The sequence below is a fragment of the Marmota monax genome, unplaced genomic scaffold, assembly GCF_021218885.2.
Source record: "Marmota monax isolate L192 unplaced genomic scaffold, Marmota_monax_Labrador192_F-V1.1 WCK01_AAM20220418_F8-fsc01415, whole genome shotgun sequence".
Taxonomy (NCBI): domain Eukaryota; kingdom Metazoa; phylum Chordata; class Mammalia; order Rodentia; family Sciuridae; genus Marmota; species Marmota monax.
In genome coordinates, this window is record NW_026692245.1 from 32,190 (window position 1) to 53,293 (window position 21,104).

The 21,104-nt window shown below is 37.4% G+C and overlaps 1 protein-coding gene across 1 annotated transcript in view; it reads left to right on the forward strand.

Moving 5' to 3' along the window:
- Positions 1–19,368, forward strand: part of LOC124085513 (cadherin-2) — a gene marked incomplete at its 5' end in the record, with an annotated part of 30,344 nt that extends 10,976 nt beyond the window's left edge. Inside the window, 7 exons of the mRNA XM_046433219.1 lie at positions 7,567–7,704; positions 8,365–8,550; positions 10,891–11,144; positions 12,432–12,574; positions 15,963–16,196; positions 16,496–16,729; positions 19,229–19,368. Of these exons, the coding sequence (XP_046289175.1) occupies positions 7,567–7,704; positions 8,365–8,550; positions 10,891–11,144; positions 12,432–12,574; positions 15,963–16,196; positions 16,496–16,729; positions 19,229–19,368 (1,329 nt within the window). The remainder of the gene's footprint in view (positions 1–7,566; positions 7,705–8,364; positions 8,551–10,890; positions 11,145–12,431; positions 12,575–15,962; positions 16,197–16,495; positions 16,730–19,228) is intronic.
- Between the last annotated feature and the right edge of the window lie 1,736 nt (positions 19,369–21,104).

Below are 21,104 nucleotides of genomic sequence, written 5' to 3' on the forward strand. Positions count from 1 at the left end.
ACTTTTATGTCCTTTTTCTCTTCTGTCCTGACCATTTTCTTACTGATTCTCAAGGTCATTATTTCAACCATCCATAATCATCGTGTGAGTGAATTATCAAAGTACCAACTCATAGAGATTTGTGTTTCCTACATTTCTGGCTGAGCCAGCTTTTACTGTAATGAGACATCTGATTACATATGTCAAAAGGAAACATTATACCCACCACAATAAATATTATTGACAGGGATTTTAGAAGTTGGGTTTTTTTGATGCTTTATTTGCTATAGGAGCATTCACTTGAATTGGATCGAAGAAAACACTACTATTGCAATTAATTATATACACAAGATAGTGCTAGAAGCACTATAATAAAGTAATATGAGCCAATCAAGATTACTTTATTCACAACTCAGCTGCAAGCTTTACTTAGGAGTTAGGGATATGCCTGTGACATTGTACCTATTAACTTCTGGCTGCCAGTGGACCCTTTTTCTAGGAATGTTTTGCATCAGAGATGATTGAAATGAATTTGGATTTGCAGTAGTACTTTTAGTTCAGTGATATTCGGAACATGTATGTCTTTTCACTTCTTCCATTACTGTATGAAATACTATTCTTATATGCCAATAAACTCAGCATGGGTGCCATATTTTATATGAGATTACGGGGTATTTTTCCATATTCTCTCTTGAATGCCAGGTTGCTCACATAGCAAGTCGATTTAGCTCTGTTCACAATCCTAATATTTCTCTTTCATTCACACTGTCATTATAAGATTCAGAAATGGGGCATCATCGTGTTTTCATCTGTAATATTCCTATCACACTTAGCCTGGCTGTTTTATGGCAAGAGAGAGGCATGGAGAACTAAAGATAGTTTTTCTGTAGTAGAGCAACCACGTTTAAAAATCAAAGAGACTGTATTTAGTTTAGAGGTTGGAAGCTTGAAGTTAGGCCATAATCGTGGGTAAGTCCATCTTCCAGTGGCCAGAGAGAGGCCATTCGCTGTCCTTTGGAGACACTAATGCAGAAATGAATTCCAGCCTACAGAATCGAGGATTAGATACAATATGCAAAATTGTCTCTTGACAGTGAAATTATTAAACACAACAGTGAGTTACTAGAGAAAATTATAGAAAAACCTTCCTTTTCGAAAAGTCACTTAACATAGAAAAAGCATCTATCTTCGATGGTTTATGGTAATTTCTGCCTGAGGCCGGGGATAAATTACTTTGACTTTTTGAGGCCTCGCACAGGCTTGAAATTCTTTTATTTCTATTAGAATTCACAGTTTCCTTTTTGTCGAATCATGTTAGTTGTCATTCTCCCAGGGTATATGACACCTTTAAGGGATGGAAGGCCCTAATCATTGAAATGCTTACTGAGATACAGCCTTTGATTTTTCTTTAATCTGTTGAGTTTGAAAAAGAAAGACAGAAAGAAAGAAAGAAATCATCTGTTCCTTAGCGTCTCCAAACCTAAAGCTGCACCACCACGTTATCCAGTCTTCAGCTTTTTATCTCCATCGGACAGATTACTAGTGGAGGCTTTTCCTGGCATTTTCTTCCTTTCCCCAGCCTTGTGTCTTTATTCCTTGTCGCCTGCCCTTTTTGCACAGACAGCCCATGACTGACTGCTTTACCGCGATTGAATTCTGGCTCAGCCTGTTCCAGCCTATTTGACCTTCATTAGCCTCTAACCTCAGCTTCCGCATCTGTAAATGGAGATCACAACACGAGGTGTATCATGGGGTGGCTCTGAAGCTTGTGCAACGTGATTCAGGAAGCATTCAGCAGTGCCCAGTAAATCTTAGTGACATTTTCCCCATTGCCATCCATGAGGACAGAATATTTCTCATGGCAAAGAAGGAACGATACTTCCCGTTTTCCAAGCCTATTAATTTTTTAACTGTGCCCTCAATTCCTTGTTCTGCCCTGAAGGCACTGTTTTCTGTGGTATATCCAGTCCTCCTCCCTTCCCTATAGGTTCCTCCATAACGGACAACTGTCCTAAATCTCCACAGTACAGTGGCTCTCCACACCCTGTGATATCAAATTGGAACTCTTTAGTATGGTATTCTAAGCCCTCTAGAGCCCTGGCCTCTGTGCCTTCTTCAGCCGCCCCCCTGCCAAGATTCTTTGCCTCTTGTTTTTGAACAAATGATGCCCCACCACTCCTATAACCACATGCTCTTGTAGCAGTGAAGTTTTATATTCTATTGCTGTTTCTTCTGCCTCAATATTTCTTTCTCATTTCCATGTGCCAAGCTGATCCTCGCCCTTAGAGAGCCAATCTTCAACACCTTCTCTGGGCAACCACAGTGCCTACTCTCTGATGCAAAGACTATATCATATAGAAAGTATATCTGGATTCTTGTTCTTAGTATTCAGCAGAGCAGGTGTTCTTCTTCCTTTTACCGTGAACAGGAACCCTGAAGAAATCTTGAAGTTATGAGACATCCTTCAGTTCAATACCAGACTTCTCAAAAGGGCAGCACCTACTCACTGTTCGACTCCTACGTCCTTCCTCATCTGCTTAGAATCTGGCCTTCTGCCTTCTTCCCTTACTCAAGATGTGCTTCTTGTTCTTTGTCTTCATTTTTTTTTTTTTTTTTTTTTTGAGATGGGTCTCACTCTGTGTGCTCTGGCTGGTCTCAAACTCATGAGGTTGGGTGGTTCTCCTGCCTTAGCTTCCTGAATACAGGCTTAACAGGCACTGTTACATCCAGCTTGCAGATTATGTATTCTGACTTTCTTGGAGGGCACTTACATATTGGAGCAATTAATGGTACACTCTCAACTCAGAAAGACCGGTTTTTAAGTCTTATTTTTGGCACTTAAGGCTGGAAATCTATGGCAAGGTTTCTTCCCTTTCTAAGACTCAGTTGCTCATTTGCAAAATGAGGATGAAAACTCTACCTTGTAGGAATGTGGTGAGGACAAATGAAGTTATTTAGTGCTTAGCATTGCACCCGACATGAATGCTCAATCTCAACTAAAGTCCTTGTTTTCTATTATCAAGGTCCTTAGATCAGTGTCCACATACAGTAAGCATGAAAAAAAAAATTAGAGCACAAATTTTCAAAATAGATGGCCCCTTTTCACAAAGGAGCTAACTGGGAGTTAACAGTTAATAATTTCTATGTGGGTCACAATCCTAAATTTTGGTGACATTATTATTTAACCTGGCTTCATCCATCCAAAAGCAAGTCTACCTTCTTAAGTGTCTGATTCATGATGAATTCTTTATTTCATGTAACTAGTGTTTTCTCCTTGTCTTCTGAGGTTGTGGTCTAATTGCCTTTACCATATTCAGCTACTAACTAATCCCAATCTGTTCAGTCATCATGTTCTTCTCAGTTTCACCCTATACATCTCTTGTATTCCTTCCTTCCTTCAAGCTTTGAGGACTGGTTGGGACACTCCGATTAAAAATTCTTAAGAAGGAGCTGGGGTTATGGCTGAGTGACAGAATGCCTGCCTCACATGTGTGAGGCACTGGCTTCAATCCTCAGCACCACATAAAAGATAGATAGATAGATAGATAGATAGATAAATAAATATAAAGATGTTGTGTCCAACTACAACTAAAAAAGTATTTTTAAAAATTTTTAAGAAATTTACATCAATGGGGACCTGAAGAGCTAGGAAACTGAGGAGGTAAAGGTGCTTATTTTTCATTTTATACCTGTTTATTCTTTTTAAATATTATACCATATGTATATGCCACCTGTTCTAAAAAATAAAGTGAGTTTTTAAACTGAGCCATTAAAAAATAACAAAAAATAAAGACTCCCTGCATCACTTCTTCCTACCCTGAGTACAATTGCATGGTGTATTTGGTGCTGTGATTCATTCCAATTGCTGTCACTTCATAACACCAAGACCATAATCTGATTTTATTTACTATTTTATCCAAGTAAATACAGCATTGCCTGCCATATAATAGAAGTTTAGCAAATGTTTGTCAAGGGAATAACTGAATGTCTTTAACCTCCTCTTCCGCTGATTTCAATCCAGATAAGTGTTTTTAAAATGTACTCCACACGTATAATGATTTTGGTTGGTACAAGCAGAGGACCCTGTAGGAAGCAAAGCCCCCAAGCCTTTTAGATGCTACTCCATCAAGTACAGACACCAGAATCCAAACATCCAAAAATTTATTATGTTTATTCTTTACAGTTATATTTATGGCATGTGAAAGCAGTTTTTCATGCATGGTACTGCTATAATAAATAAATTAAGTTTTGAAAAAAGAATGATAAATAGGAAATGACTCATGGTATAGAATTATGAGGATATGGGAGAATTGGGAAATGATGGATGCATCACTGTGGTTTGAGAAATAGCTAGTTTGTGCTCTCAGTATGTTTTAATAAATAATTATAGCTACCCATGTAAATAAGAATTTGGTTTTACCCTAACCTGGAGTGAGTTTTCTATGGTAATACAATGCTGAAGGTTTCTTCTCCATTCATTCATCCACCCACAAAGTCAAAAGCATCCATGGCTTGCTTGCTGTCTGTAAGACACTGTGCTACAGACTGATGAGACAAACAGAGCCCTGGGGATGGGAGGGTATGAGTGTGTGCTCACAACACACACAAGCATGGTGGGGCAAGAACAGCATGCAATATGATAATGGCCATATAAACTAGAAAGCGTGATAGAGATGCATTGTGGGATCACAATCTTGAGGACTGGAGAGCTCTGCCTCAAGGATTTTCAGAAGTCACTAACAAGATGACTTTGAAGCTGCTTGTTTGGCAGGCTCAGAATGAGGGAAGGATATTCTGGCCAGAGTTTCTCAACCAGAGAACTGTTGACATTTTTGGATACATAATTCTTTGTTGTGGGGACATGTCCTGTTGCATGTTCTGCAGAATTTCTGGCCTTAATATATTAGATGTCAGAAATACTCCCTAGTTGTGACAACAAAAATGTCCCCTAGCAGAACACAATCACTGTGGTTGAGAACCACTGGTCTAGGCAGGAGAATTGCCAAGTGCCATAGCATGGGGTCATGACAGTGCATTTGAAGATAAATATAAAAAGCTTAAAGTGTGAGATGAATGAATGACAGAGGATAGCTTTGGTAACATGGGTGAGTCACAGAGAGGGAAGGATTGATAACAACCTGATGAGTTGAGACTTTATCATATCTCAAAAAGGAACAGAGAAAAAGTTTTGAAGCAGAATTCTCTATGTCCATTGTAATACTGTGAAGGTGAGAAGTCAATTTGTGAGGGAATCTAAACGTTAGCCATTCAGAACCACATGCCCAGTGACTGATTTAGGCAAGAAGCTCTGAATGGTTTTGTTGCTTAAAAAATAGATTATCAAAACTTCCTTACTAAATATAAGACCATTTTTACAGTTAGGCATTTAGAAATAACAATGTTCTCTTAAAACTTAAAAGATTTCAAGACGAGCTTGAAGCAATAGGGAATTTCAAGAATCAGTTACAGATCCCAATTATTTCAGCCTATGCAAAATTGTCTGTATTATGCCCATATAATTTTAAAGATATTCATGAAATAGGAAAGTGCTCAATCTCCATGGGGAGGGTTTTTTTATCTTCTAAAAAAATAAACTCCATTTTTTTCTTTTTAATTGTTTTTTGAAAATGTTCATCTGTTTCTACAAACTAACAGCTATCAAAAATTGGCATTTCAAAAGTCACAACAAATTTTTGTTTTCATAACTTTCAGTGGGGACACTGAACTGAATGCCCTGCAAAAAAAATTTCTCTTAGTAACCATGAGAGCATTGAACTAAAGCAACACTAAGGACTGAGAAAGGAAACCATTGAGAGACACTGTACCCTATTTATGCATCCTTGTGAAGTGTTGTGGGTTCAGAAAAATTTAAATGGTTCAACCAGCACTATTCGTTTGTGGGTTTTTTAATTAATTCAGTAAAATGTGGTATTTTGTCTTTTAAAAGAAAAAAAAACAACTAAAATAAAAACTGGTAGAGGCTGGCATTTGGGTAGGCAGAGACTTAAAATCTAATGTGTGGCTGATCCTCCTACTCCTTTCTTTTCCTTGCCCTTCCCTCGAACAACTAAATCAAAAGCTACAATTTGTGTCTGTTCCATCCAAGCTCCAGAAATCCCTTAAGAATGGCCATTCATAACGGGAGCTATATTTAGAATCAGGGGAAACCGCACTTTGCAGTGACCGTTGTTTTCTTTTGTTTTTGGTTTTGTTTCGTATGAAGAAGTGACTCTGGTTTGGAATGTTTTTAACATTTATGAAAATGATCTATATATTTTTATCTGTGCCAACTTCTACAGAGATTCCAAATTATTTTAGATACTGTTTTTTTGGCTAGGTTTTCCTAATATAAAACTTTGTCAGCCAGTACTTGTAGGCTTCTCAGACAATCACAAGACTTGCTCTTAGATACATTACAGCTTGATTTGGCTCCTTTCTAAAATAGTCAGTCTGGAATTTGAAAGAACTGAATGCCTGTCAGATAATAGTCATCTTCATGGAAATGTATCCATATCTATACCCATTATAACTGTGTGCTCAAAACAGTGGACACAAGGAGTATCATGTCCAAATACCCATCCATTGAATATGCAATTATTAAATTCCTACTATGTTCCAGGGCTAACTATGTAAATATAAACCTTTTAACTAGACTTATGTATATGTCTGTGTGTGTGTGTGTGTGTGTGTGTGTGTGTGTGTGTGTGTGTGTGTGTGGTACTGGGGAATCCAACCAAGCTCTAACCTTAGCCCTTTTTATTTTTTTATTTTGAGACCAGATCTTACTCAATTGTCCTGACTGACCTTGAACTTGTGATCCTCCTGCCTCAACCTCCCTAGACAATGGGATTACAATCATGCACCACCACTGTGCCCAGTTTGAATTAGCTTTTGATTGTAAGAATATATCTCCCCTGGGGCTGGAGTTGTAGCTCAGTGGTAGCATGTGTGAGGCACTGGGTTCAGTCTCAGCACCACATATAAATGCATAAATAAATTAATTAAATAAAGATCTGCTGACAGCTAGGAAAAAAGAATATATTTCTCCTATGTAGTTTTGAATAGTATGCATTAGTGAGGATTAGAGGGAAATATCCTATCAACCCTCTTATAACAGAAGTTGCATATATATAAAAATATGTAAAAGGAAAGCCTGCATATATTGTAAATTATGTATGCTTTCTTCCCCCTCTCTTGAGCTTCTGCAGTGTCCTAAACTGGGTAGAAATTTAACACATGAGAAAGTAAATACAAACCAAAAGACTGGAATGCTTGATCACAGACTAGTGAAGAAAAGGGAAAGGTTGTACCAGATGGAGGTTTTAGCTTAGCTGTGAATTTCACACATCTGCAGCGCATTCCTCACTGTGAGGAGATGTGCATATACACAGTTAAATCTCTTTAGACAAAGACCAGACCTGTGCTTTGTAAGTTAAAGTAAACTGCACTTGGGAAATTTCAAGCAATGCTCATCAGAATGAATGATGCTGTGCTTTCCGTGTGTAATAAAGAGCCATTCACAGAACAACTGTTATGTCTTCTTGAGGAATTAGTTTCATTTAGGTTGTTATCTTTATGTCTTTTTAGAAAGTGCAACAGTATACGTTAATAATTCAAGCTACAGACATGGAAGGCAATCCCACATACGGTCTTTCAAACACAGCCACGGCTGTCATCACAGTGACAGATGTCAATGACAATCCTCCAGAGTTTACTGCCATGACAGTAAGTATGGCCTGTCGCTCAAGGAACTTCAGGTCTGTGGTCCATTATGGAGAAGTTTTGTCATGAATAATAAATGTGTTAAATAGAAGTGGAACTTGCTTAACTTGAGAGTAGAATGGCCAGTGGCTCGGGGGCTTCTGTCCCCAGGGCTTTAACTCAGGCATCTCAGTAGTTTTCTTCCTCATCTTCAAGATCATTGTTAAAAATGTTAAAATATCCTGCCTGGAACAAACATTCTGAAAAGACTGGGTGCTGTTATAACAAAATACTTACAAACATTTTCAGGTGTGTGAACTACATGACTGATTGATGCTCCTTCTTGAGTATGTAATTATCTATATCAAAGTAAAATCATTTCCGTAGACAAATCCTTTCCCCTAACCCCACATTAATCACCCAGATACTCATAAGTGGTTGCTAATTTTAATAGGTAATGGAACTGCAACATCATTTGCAAAATAAAAATGGGGACTAAAATGTGTTATAGTATTTTTAAAGTCAAGCATAAATCCTATGATTACCTGCATTACCAATCTCCCCATTTAGTGTAGATAATTAAGATTTAATGGAGCAGTTAAATCTGGGTGGTGTGTTTGTCAAGACAACTTGTCCTCCAGTGGTCTACGTCACTCCTCTGACTGACATCTGTCTTTCTTGTAGTTCTATGGTGAAGTACCTGAAAACAGGGTGGATGTCATTGTAGCTAATTTAACCGTGACTGATAAGGATCAGCCCCATACACCAGCCTGGAACGCAGTGTACAGAATCAGTGGTGGAGATCCTACAGGAAGGTTTGCCATTCAGACCGACCCTAACAGCAACGACGGGTTAGTCACCGTGGTAAAAGTAAGTGTTCCTCAGGGCATTGATCTCTGACAGCCTCTTGGCAGTGAGCAGTAGATTTGCCCCTACTGTATCATTTTGCTATTAAATCTTAGGGTCTTCTTTTCCCCCAAACATCTCTAAATCTGGAATTCATATTTATGTAGTAGGTTATGTGTTATGGTTTAATTTATGCTGAGGTTGAGGCCAGCAAAGGTATTCCCCATTATCATTGGACTTAGATTTTTTTTAAATCATAAAGTCAGTTTAGACAGACTTACCAATCTGAAGAGACTGACCTCAACAACACTGATTATCAATGTAATTGATGTATTAGTTCTGATCCTCAGTTGATACCTGTGAAGAATGAGGCACCACACCTATGTTCCTCGTGGTTACAGCTGTTGAAAATATTGGGAGGTAGGGAGTGAACCAGAAAATATCACAGAAGTAACATGGAATGAGCAGGCAAGAAAAGAGCCTATGTTTTAAAAAGATCTTGTGTTTACATTGCTATTTTAAATAATTTTTTTCAAAACTTCAAGAAACTGATTCTTCTATTTTTAATTGACAAAAGAGAGAAAAAGAGAGGACTCCAAACAAAACAATTTGGTGCCAAATGCAGAGGGAATGTTCTTCAGGTATAATAATGCATAGCTGTAATGTATAATAAGTTGGTTCCGCTGATCATCCCTACCCAGTGAAAAAATATATTACTCTGCCTCTCACCTAAAGTTTGTAAGTACACCCAGGTGTTGGCTTCACAGGGCAATGTGCATCACAGTGCCAGTTGCCAACAACCATGTACTGTATGTGCATGAGTCGACTGAGATGTGGTTTTGAAACTTAGTGATCAAGAGCACCACTCCCAGAACCCAGTTGTCTGTGTTCAAATTACAGCTCTGCTCTTGACACTTGTGTGACCATGACTGGTTATTTAACCTCTGTTAACCTCAAATTCCTCATGCAGAAAGTAGGGGCTGTGATGACAGCACCTAAGTCATGGCACTTTTGTGAGGGATGAATGAGTTTTGTATGCTTTGAAGAACTCAGAACTGTGCCGATGCCAGGAAGCACAAATAAATGTCACGACAGGACAGTGGAGTGGTTCATGCGATCCCTCAAGATACTACAATCTTCTTTTCTGGCTTCTTCTCTGTCTTGTTGGAAACACTTGAGGAAAGGAAAGTTGAGCTGGGGACTTGGGAGTGAAAGAAGAAAACTGTGTTTCAAGACGTGAGGAAGTGATCTAGGTTAAGAAACTGGTACAGTTGATGCTAATGATGTAGCTTTTTCGTGACCTGCAGCTCTTGATCATTCTTGGGCTACCATCAAGTTTCGAGATTCTCTGTGCCCTTTCTTTCCCTGTTATTACCACACAGTTCTGCCTGTTTGCACCTTCACTAAAAGGTGATCAAGGGAAATTAAGGGAAAGTTCCATTTGGTCACTTGATTCCCATAACATTCTTGTGACAGCAGGATTTAATGGGACTTTGTTTTTTTGTATTTTTTTTTTGTGTGTGTGTGTGTGTGTTTTTACTTATTAGTTATACATGACAGTAGAATGTATTTTGACATATTATACATATAAAGAGTATAACTGCCCATTCTTCTGGTTGTACCTGATATGGAAATCAGTGGGACTTTGGAAGTAAATATTTACAAGAAGGGTTATTTGTGCATTGCATTAATCTTGAGTGTTGTCCTTAGATTTGTGATTTTTACAGACCAGTAAAACACTCAGAATTATTTTAGTTTGCTAAAGAAGGAAAAAAAGCCTTCCACCAAAAATCACTTTTATTTTAAAAGGAAGTGTGTGTGTATGTACACATTGGTATTTCAAATTGTACTTCAAATTATGAAATATACTTAAACTATTCATAAATTTCAGCTTTATGAAAAAAGATCAGATTTCCTGGGGTTTTTGTTTGTTTGTTTTTTAGTGTATCACAGACTGGGGGAAGCTTCCCTGGATGAGGACTGATCCTATACCAGTGCCTGAGACCCTATGCTCTTATCTGACTTCATATTAGTTGGTATTTTTGATCCACAATGTTATTTTTAAAAATAATCACTGTTTAGATATACCTAAATAAATAAATCCATGCAGCAGTAATGCACATTATTTGGTGAACGTAAATCTTTGAAGTACCCAAGATTTATAAGTAGCTTAAACTTGCATAAGTATTTCAGTCATTGACCAGGATAAGGCATATTTTCCAGAAAGTTGAGAGGAACTTCACTGTGCAGTGAATTAAAAAAAAAAATCAAGTTTGAGAAATGGAATTAATAGAATGAAGCGCAGCATGTAAATATTCTTAGTTCTGAAAAATATGATTTTCTTTTTATCTTTTCTTTTTCCAGCCAATCGACTTTGAAACAAATAGGATGTTTGTCCTTACTGTTGCTGCAGAAAATCAAGTGCCATTAGCCAAAGGAATCCAGCACCCACCTCAGTCCACTGCAACTGTGTCTGTCACAGTTATCGATGTCAATGAAAACCCTTATTTTGCCCCCAATCCCAAGATCATTCGCCAAGAAGAAGGTCTTCACGCAGGTACCATGTTGACAACATTCACTGCTCAGGACCCAGATCGATATATGCAGCAGAATATTAGGTATGAAATGCTGCTTATGGTATTTTTATAATTTACATTCCATTCTGTATCATGCATAAAATTTATTTAATTTACCATTTGTGTATCAATTGAAGAAAAAAATTTCCTTTGTTTATTTTTACCCCTTTCCTTTTTTAAGAGAAGGTAATTATTTAGCCTGTGCTTTTAAATTGAACACCTCAAAAAGTTGTACAGTCAGTAAATAGAGAACTTTCAGAAGCTTATGACATTTATCTCTCCTTCATGTCGGGAAGAAAATGAAACTTAGGCCCAAACCAAAATCTAGGAGCTAATTATTTTTATTCCTTACCTGTGCAGTGAACTTATAAAATGTATCTGTGAAGATTTCCAACCTCAGCAAAATCTAATTTGTCCTTCCTGATAAATGAATAGATGACGGGCAAAGCCCACCCCATGAATCGGTTATCTGTAGCTCATGATGGTAATTCTTAAAATGAGCTGGCAATTTATTATTTAACTTTCTTCCAAACTGAAGTTAACAGATAACTGCATTTATCCTCTATTTCTTCATACATTGACACCAACATACTTAAATAGTTAATTAATATTTGTATTGAAATCCTACAATTTTTACTTCTCAAAGTATAGCACATGCTTCCAAACTGTACATTGGTTATCTGACCTTGAAATGTTCACCTCCTACTTCCAGTAAAAATAGAATTTAAGCTGATCGCTCTACTCATACAGACTGGAGCTTGTGGGTCTTGTTTGAAAGGATATAGCTCAGAAGCTTGGCCCAGAGTGGGAGATCCTAGTAGGAATGAATTATAAGAGATCTCTTCAGTGAGATTCATCTCTGCCATGATAAGGTGGTGAAACCAATTAGGAGTGATCTGTGATATCAAATTCAATTTCTTTTATAAATTTCTCTTAAGTCCTATATATTAGATCTACTACTTATTTGGAAAGTATATTTGAGCCGTTTATCTGCACATTTGATATCTGTTGAAGTAGACAAGAACCTCCATTGAAATATGTCCAAACTACCTTAATGCACACTAGGGAGATTATGCTCTTTGTCTTGTACCTCAAATATCTGTGGAATGTTTCCTGCATGACTGACCAAACACAACCTTTATGTACCTCCCAAAATCACTGCCACAGAAATATTTTCCTTGTGAAAGCTCTGTTTCTAACCATCATCTACAAAAATGCAAGTTAATGAGCTGGTTGTATTTTTGCAATTAAACCTGTAAAATATGTGTTATCTTTTAAGCTTCACATCAAAAAAAAAAAAATTAAACTTACTGCACTTTCATTTTGTAGATACACAAAATTATCTGATCCTGCCAATTGGCTAAAAATAGATCCTGTGAATGGCCAAATCACTACAATTGCTGTTTTGGACAGAGAATCGCCAAATGTGAAAAACAATATATATAATGCTACTTTCCTTGCTTCTGACAATGGTATGTAATTAAATATATTTGTGGTATTATCCTGTACATTGGTTAAAGAGAGTAGAGCCTCATCATACATGCACACAAACCAAGATTTTCTATAATACCATATTGACAAGAAAATGGACCTTTGTTGCTCTTAGGCCCCAATTAAAAAAAAAAAAAAATTCATTTCCTGTGGCCTTCTTGTGCCTAATGAATGTTCTCTGGCCACACACCTTCCAGGGTAGCCTGGTATACTGATTATGAACATTCCTTGTTCTGTCCTGCCACACTTTGATACCTTATTTACTACAGCTCCAGTTAACCATCAGTGTCCCCAGAGTCTGTGTTTTTGTGGTGGTTTTTGTTGTTATTTTAGGTACTGGGGATAGAACTCAGGGGCACTCGACCACTGAGCCACATCCCCAGCCCTATTTATATTTTATTTGGAGAGAAGTTCTCACTGAATTGCTTAGCACTCACTTTTTTGCTGAGGCTGGCTTTGAACTTTGAACTTTGAACTGCTTCAGCCTCCCAAGCCACTGGGATTTCAGGAGTGCACCACCACACCGGACAGTCTCTGTGTTTTTTGAGTTGGTCTTTTTATATTTCTTGTAGTCAGTCTGTTTACTGCCATTAGTATATGTGTCTGTAGCAATTGTCCTATTTCTGACTCTCCGCCATTGTGTGCCATGCATCAGGAAGCTCTTAATTTAGGGTGTAAATTGAGAGAAGTGAGACTGTGAGCATTTAGGGTGTTGGATTTTAGAAGAGATACTCTGACACCTTTCGTATTTTCTTTTGCGGATCTCTGCTGGGTCTGAGTTGGTTGAGATATATAGGTAATCCACCTTTTTTAGATATCTAATATAAAAGGAACGTATGAAACTTGATGATGAACTTTCTTGTTTTGTTAGCATTCGGTTTAACATGTGCTTGAGAATGGAAGCTCTGGAGTTCTGCCTGATCCCCAGGGCCTATCTCCACCTCTCCGACTGTCTTAGCATATGATTGGTGATGGGGTTTAATCTCTTTCCTTTTTTTTCTGATGTTTTTGTTGGTAAATACACATAATGGTATTCACTATTATGTGTATTGTTTTGAGGGAAATAGAATGACTTCTACATAGAAAATTGTACCTGGCACAAACTAACCACTTCAATAAACATTTCTTCTATTTTTGAGTAGTTTCAAAACTGAATCACAACCATGTTTTAAAATATTTTAGTGTTATTCTGTAATGGGAATATTTAATAAAAATAACCTTTAAATTGGCGGGCAGGATGTGCCGTTTGAAAAACATTGCCTGTCAACACTTTTGATAAAACCTATCTCAATGAACGTTTCCAAATCCTGTATAATAAGATTCAATGAGATTGCGATCTGAAGTAAATCCATGTGGCGACAGAGCTAAAACACTATTTCTTATCCTTTCTAATGAGACATGACTGTTCAAATGTTGAGAGTTGGACCTCTGTAGAAACAGCCTCTGCCAGTGTACCTCAGAGCATTGCTTTGGAGGTTTTTTTCCTTTGGAGCATTATATTTATACATTTGAGTTCATGTTGACAAAATCATACCCATGGAAATTATTCCATTTTTGTTCCCATCCTCTCCAACTTCCCTCTTTCCTTTCTTTCCCCCTATTCTCCTTCTTTCTTTCACTTGCTTATTTATTTACTTTTGGTGGGTGCTTTTAACATAAAGGTGGAATTCCTCTGGTATAGTTATATATATGCACATGGTGTGATTTTTGTTAAATCATTCCACATCTTTTCCCTTTTCCCATTCCTCCTCCTTCTATCTCGATCTCTTCCTTCTACTCCACTGACATTCCTTATATCTTTATGATATCTGATCCCACACCACCTTTCCCCCTTATTTTGCTCTAGTTCCTGCATACAAACATTTGACTCTTTGATTTTTCTGAGCACTAGTGTGTTTTATGTTTCCTTGTTGCATGGAACTAGTAGCTGTCCTCTACATTAGAACTTAAAATAATGTATCTTAAACCATAATGTCGTGATATAAAGATTTACATATATAAAGTGACATGTATGTTGGTTGTAAGTGCCTGCCAGGTTTTTCATTCACCCAGGTGATTTTTTGTTCTAATTGGAAGGTTATTTGATATGAGAGACAAGTGAGCTGTTCAGTCTATGTAGCTGGGACACTTTGCATGTGCATTTCAATTTAAATCACAAAGCTGGATATAGAGCCTCAGTTCTGCTCCATAATGATTGGGCGAGTTCTTATATTCTCTCTGTGCCATGGTTTCATTATTATTAAATTGTTTAACTGTTGCTTATTCTATAAAGTTGTTGTAAGAGTTAAGTAATCTTAAATGTGATAATGAATGTAAAAGTTCTTCAAACTGTCAAATATCATAGTGGTGGTAACAGTATTGGGAAATTGGAACAGACGCCCTGCCTTCCTAAGTTCTCTGTGTTCTCAGAACTGTGATATTCTTCACAGAGGGTGGTAGAGATTTTTACTTATTCCCAGCTCAGAATGACATGTGCATGTGTACCTTCCTCATTGCATTACCCTGAGCAGGTCACCTAAATCTTTGGGCTTCAAAATGTATTACTATTAATAAACTATTTTATATACATATCATTTATTATTTATGCATGAATATTTATAATATGAGCAGAAGACAGAATTATCATATGAGATGGTAAAGACATTTTATAGTGGAATGAGAATGGATTTGGGGCCAGGCAGAGCAACCTTTAGTAACAACCCACTTATATATAATAGTATGTAGCCATGAGCAATTTATAGAGACAAAGGTTCCTCATCTGTTCAAACCTACTTTGTTGGATGACAACAAAATAATACAAAGAAAGCCATCTGATCTTTCTGAGTAGTTGATTGATCAATAACTATCACTTCTCTCCCCTAAGATGTTCCTTCCCGAAATGAGACCTGTGGTTCTGTATTATTTGTCTGTAGAGTATTGTATTAGGTCAGAGCCATTTTTGAGCTTTCAAAGCACTCTTGAGTTCTTTCATGCACACATGTCTTAGTTCTCTATCCAAAGGCTAGGGTCCACAAACTCTTGAGCCTTTGTCCTGCTTACCTGACATTCCATACAGTGCCTGGAGGAGTGTGATGTGCACAGACCCTGAGTAATGGACAACAGGGCCAGGAAAAGTGTGGGATCCCATAGAGCCTGTCGTCACCATGCTCACTCCCTACACCGTAGCATGGCAGTTCAAGGTCATGCCAAGAGGGAAGAAAGAAGTGGACTTGTTCTGAAACAGTCCATTCAGATACTGTGACAGCTAGATTTTTCCAGGGTAACACAGTGATGAGGGCAAGAAGGCTGGACGTTTGAGAATTTCACTGTAATTGAGACTTATTGGAGAGAACTGTTCAGCATCCATTGTAATTTTTCCTCCCTTTTTAGGAATTCCTCCTATGAGTGGAACAGGAACGCTGCAAATCTATTTACTTGATATTAATGACAATGCTCCTCAAGTGTTACCTCAAGAGGCAGAGACTTGTGAAACTCCAGACCCCAATTCAATTAACATCACAGCACTTGATTATGACATCGATCCAAATGCTGGACCATTTGCTTTTGATCTTCCTTTATCTCCTGTGACTATTAAGAGAAATTGGACCATCACTCGGCTTAATGGTAAGAACAGGTTAATTATTTGAATATATGTGCAGTTGAGAGGTTTTGAAACCTGGTATGAAAAGTTAATTTTTACGTGCTTCATAATCTTCTCATTAAATATATTCTAAAAGCTACTTAAAGTTTAAGTAAAATATTAAGAGCTCTTGAAGCCAAAAAAAAAAAATGTTTTCATAATGCTGCAGCATTGTGATTCTCTTTATGTATACAGTCAGGTAGGAGACACATTCTGGAAAAGGCTGGGTTTTTGTTGCATTAGGTATTGATTATCAAACTGTATTTTTCCTCTTTTTGTACAGGTGATTTTGCTCAGCTCAATTTAAAGATCAAATTTCTTGAAGCTGGGATCTATGAAGTTCCCATCATAATCACAGATTCCGGTAATCCTCCCAAGTCCAATATTTCCATCCTCCGAGTGAAGGTTTGCCAGTGTGACTCAAATGGAGACTGCACAGATGTGGACCGGATCGTGGGCGCAGGGCTTGGCACGGGGGCCATCATCGCCATCCTGCTGTGTATCATCATCCTCCTTAGTGAGTACTAGTGTCGTCTCTTGGGTGTTAATTCCTTTGGCTTCTGGGATGTTCAGCAACGGAACTTACTTCTGTTGCCCTACAAAGTAACCTAAGTGGTCACAAATTGAACCCAATGCTCAGTCCTGCCTTGACTTGGGAGTAAGCTCTCCTTGACCTCTGAGCACTGCCTCTTCAATCATAAACAGGACTACCAAGTCCACCTGAGAATGGAAAGCCTTGGAGCATTCTTCCAAGCACTTACAGGTTTACAACAAGCCTCCCCAGAATACTTCTTCCATGCCCTCTTGCCATTTTCTGATGCTGATTGCTTGGGGAGCTGTAAAACTCTTTTTGTAGAAAAATGTTAAACAGTCCCAAGGTTGAGCACGTATCTTATGATTTGAGTATGAATTTATGGCATGTGGTTGATGATTTAGGAAAATAAGTATATTGCTTTCCTTCACTTTCCTCCGTACAAAGCACAGTCAGCAGCCTGCTCCAGTCAGGCGAGGATCAAGGTATTTGTTTCTGAAGGGCTGCACCAAATAGTGAGAGATTGTACTTCACACACAGCACATTTGATAATAGAAATGATTACACAGCTCAATAAATTGTCTGTCTTTAGAGGAAGTATAGATTAAGGAATTGCTCCTTTTTAAGATACTTGGCAATCTTTGGTTCAGTGGAATGCAAGAAATTAACCACTGGAAAGTACTTTAAGAACCACTTCTAAGCATGCAGGTTAAAAGAAGAAATTGCCTGGGCCTTGTGTTTTATTGTGGAATAGCAGCAGGACTTAGTTTATTGTGCGATCATGCTTATGCACCAATCACTTTCTTGAAAATGTTGGCCATTTCTTTTATGTTTCCTCCATTTACAAGTGTTCTGGTAATTTAGAATTCTGTCCCTTTATTCTAAGCAATTACTATAGAAGCCTGAGCATTTTTTACTTCCTGTGTGGAGACTACTTTGGCTATAATTTGAAACCTGCATGCTATACTAATAATCCACTTGCTAGATTTAGCCCTGGAACAATGGCAAATGAGATCATGTATCTGGCTTTAAAAGGAGGATATTTACTTTTATGGCCAATAATAAAAATGTGCTCAAATAGGAGTCATTAAATCTTTTGTTTCAGGATGTAAACCGATACCCTCAGATTTTAGACAGAGCTCATTCCTAGATGTGCACTTAGGGACGAGTTTCAGTTTCCACTGAAACGTGGCGTAGATGCCAGCCTTATCAAGAAAGACTTAGGTATGATGGATTGAGGCATGTAGAAGTGACTGTGGCATTTTGAAGGAAAATGAATTGGTGCTGATTTTAACATCAACTCTGGAAAATTTATGGTTCCAGTCCTGGCACATAAGTGTGAAGCATGAAAGCCTAATATTATTTTAGTGCTCAAACTAATCCCCTCGTCTTCTTAGCTGAAACATGCATTTTGATAGAACAGAAAATGCAGAATAGTGTGGCAGGAAAACACAGCCCTTGGGAGTCAAGGAAAATCTCAAGATGCTATTCCTGATCTAGCTTCAATTTTTTACCCAAGTCATCTAAACAAGCACTTGTCACCTTGTCACACCAGAGAAGTACCTTTTTTTCTTTTTTGTACCAGGGATTGAACTCAGAGGCACTCAACCACTGAGCCACACCCCATCCCTATTTTGTATTTTATTTAGAGACGGGGTCTTACTGAGTTGCTAAATGCCTTGCCATTGCTGAGGCTGGCTTTGAACTCGCAATCCTCCCATCTCAGACTCCTGAGCCACTAGGATTACAGGTGTCCACCACCATGCCCTGTAGAAGTGCCATTTTCTGTGAATTTAGAATCATAATGATGAGAGACTAATCTGCATTAAGCAGTGTCATAATTTATCTTACTGCTATTTTGTGTCTTCAGAATTTATGAAGTATTATATTAAAAGTATCTGAAGTATTATATTAAGGCCAAAATGAAGACCAAAAATGATACTGTCCCCATGCATAGATAATGAAACTGAGGACAAGGATATTTACCCAAAGGGGTTTGTGGGACACCAGATCATTGAGCCCAAGTGGTCACAAACTGAACCCAATGCTCAGTCCTGCCTTGACTTGTTTCTTTAAATCTCTGAGGCCAGAAATAAGTAATAGAGTTGGAAATGGATTACAAGCCTTTGACCCTTTTACATACAAATTATTAGTGCTGCAGACATGATTAGATAGCTCTGACTTCCAAATGTGTTAAGAGTCTGTAAACAAGTCAGGATGGTACCTGGCATTTTGCCAGAGGGAGTGGTTTGTGAAGTAATGCCAGCGAGCCATTAAGTGTGGAGATTCCTTATTGGTTGACTGCTGTATCTAGTTTATGTTAATTAAGATAAGCTATGTGTAAGATATATATACCCCTCCTGTCCTACAATAAACTGCTCCCACTCCAGCTGTATCAATCTACACAAGTTGCTCCTCAACCCCTGGTTATTTTGCTGCAGCCGGACTGCGGCACAAATGATGCAATTACTGTGTTCTATCTAGTCCTTGTTCTGAAGTTTGTGGTATGGATGAAACGCTGGGATAAAGAACGCCAAGCCAAACAACTTTTAATTGATCCAGAGGATGAGGTAAGAGATAATATTTTAAAATACGATGAAGACGGTGGAGCAGAAGAAGACTAGGTGAGCAATATTTTGAATATTTTGTTTGTTTGTTTGTTTGTTATATCCATTCTACACTTGCTGTTAACTGAGGATGGAAGATATAGGAAAGGCAAGTTCAACTCTTTTCTTTTTTAATATTTAATTTTTAGTTGTATTTGGACAAATACCTTTATTTTACTTACTTATTTTTATGTGGTGCTGAGGATTGAACATAGGGCCTCGCACGTACTGGGCAAGCACTCTACTGCTGAGCCACAACTCCAGCCCCAATATTTTGAATCTTTAAAAGGAAATTTTATGACCATATGGATTAAATGATGGGGAAAGGGTTAATATATGGGGAAAGAAAATGGCATCAAGTTTCTTTTCTGTTGTCACAGAATCAGTTGATGAATTCTTTTCTGTGTGCCACACATTTATTGAATTTTTTGAAAGCCCTAAATGTCATTGTATTTATTCTGAAGAAAATCACTAGGGGTGATTCCAGGAACCTGGAATTTGAACCCAATTCCTGTAATATATGTACGAATGAAAATATTTTTCTTCACAGTTTTTATTTAGTCATTTGAAATATAACTGAAAGTAGTTTTTACCTTGAGATCTAGATATTTGTATGTATGGTAGAAAAAGCACTAAACCTATTAATTCCAAACCATTTCCAGGCATGTATTTTAATCTCAGATGATACAGAGTTGGGAAGAACCAATAAATATTTGCCTTCAAGGGCTTACACACGCAGAGAAATATTTGAAGTTAAAGACAACATAGGCCATCTTTGTGTCCATAGTGTCTATCACGGTGTCTAGCTCATAGTGGTTGGTTCAATAGCAGTCAAAATTTCCTTCTTGCTATCAAATCACAAAAGCTTCAGAATCACTGTGTAACTGTAGAACTGCAAACCATTTAAAGGATAAAAATTACCAATACATGGAAAACAAACATCTTTTTGTGTTCAGAAACAATATTTTAGACATTTTAATAGCTAACCATTATAGGTTCTATACTACATACCAGACATTCTGCTTAGTACACTAAATGTCATTCTTTTAAATCTTTAAAACCTGTGTTCTTACTATGAATATTTTTAGCAATAGAAAACTAAATCTAAGTTGGATTCTAAAAAACAGGAAGTAACACATGGAGGATATTAGTTTAGGTTTCTCTGATGTCACTGACTAAACTATATACTATGTATTATAACCTGACTGCTCTGATATACTTGCTCTTGAAATTATATCAAAATATTAATGTAAGCCAAGAGAAATCATTAGTACTGGTGTTGCCTAGATACATTTGATAGCTTGGTCATTTCTACTTACTAAAACAAAAGCCAGCAATAGCAATATGGAAAGAACTCACAATTATTGGGTTTTGCATTATTATCAGTAAATCAAAATGTACTTGGTCTTAAATATATGGGTAGACATCAGCAAAAGGGCTGTAAACTTGAATAAAAGCAAATTTTCAAAAACTTATTGTTTCTTTTGCTTTTCAACTCCTTTGAGGAAATGATACATCACTTTGTGTTTTGTAGAGAATGCTCACACCCTGCCTTATGTTTAATACTTGTTTTAACCCTTTTATATTTGCACAAAATTGTGTGATTTGTTCCCAGTTTGTAACTCTTATGGCCAGAACTGAAACTCACATTTTCTCATTTGCTTGGTTTACAATACCTCCACTCTCTCATTTAGAAGAAATGCCTGTTCAAAATATGTTGAAAACTTGACTCAAGTGTATAAAGCTGTTTTGAA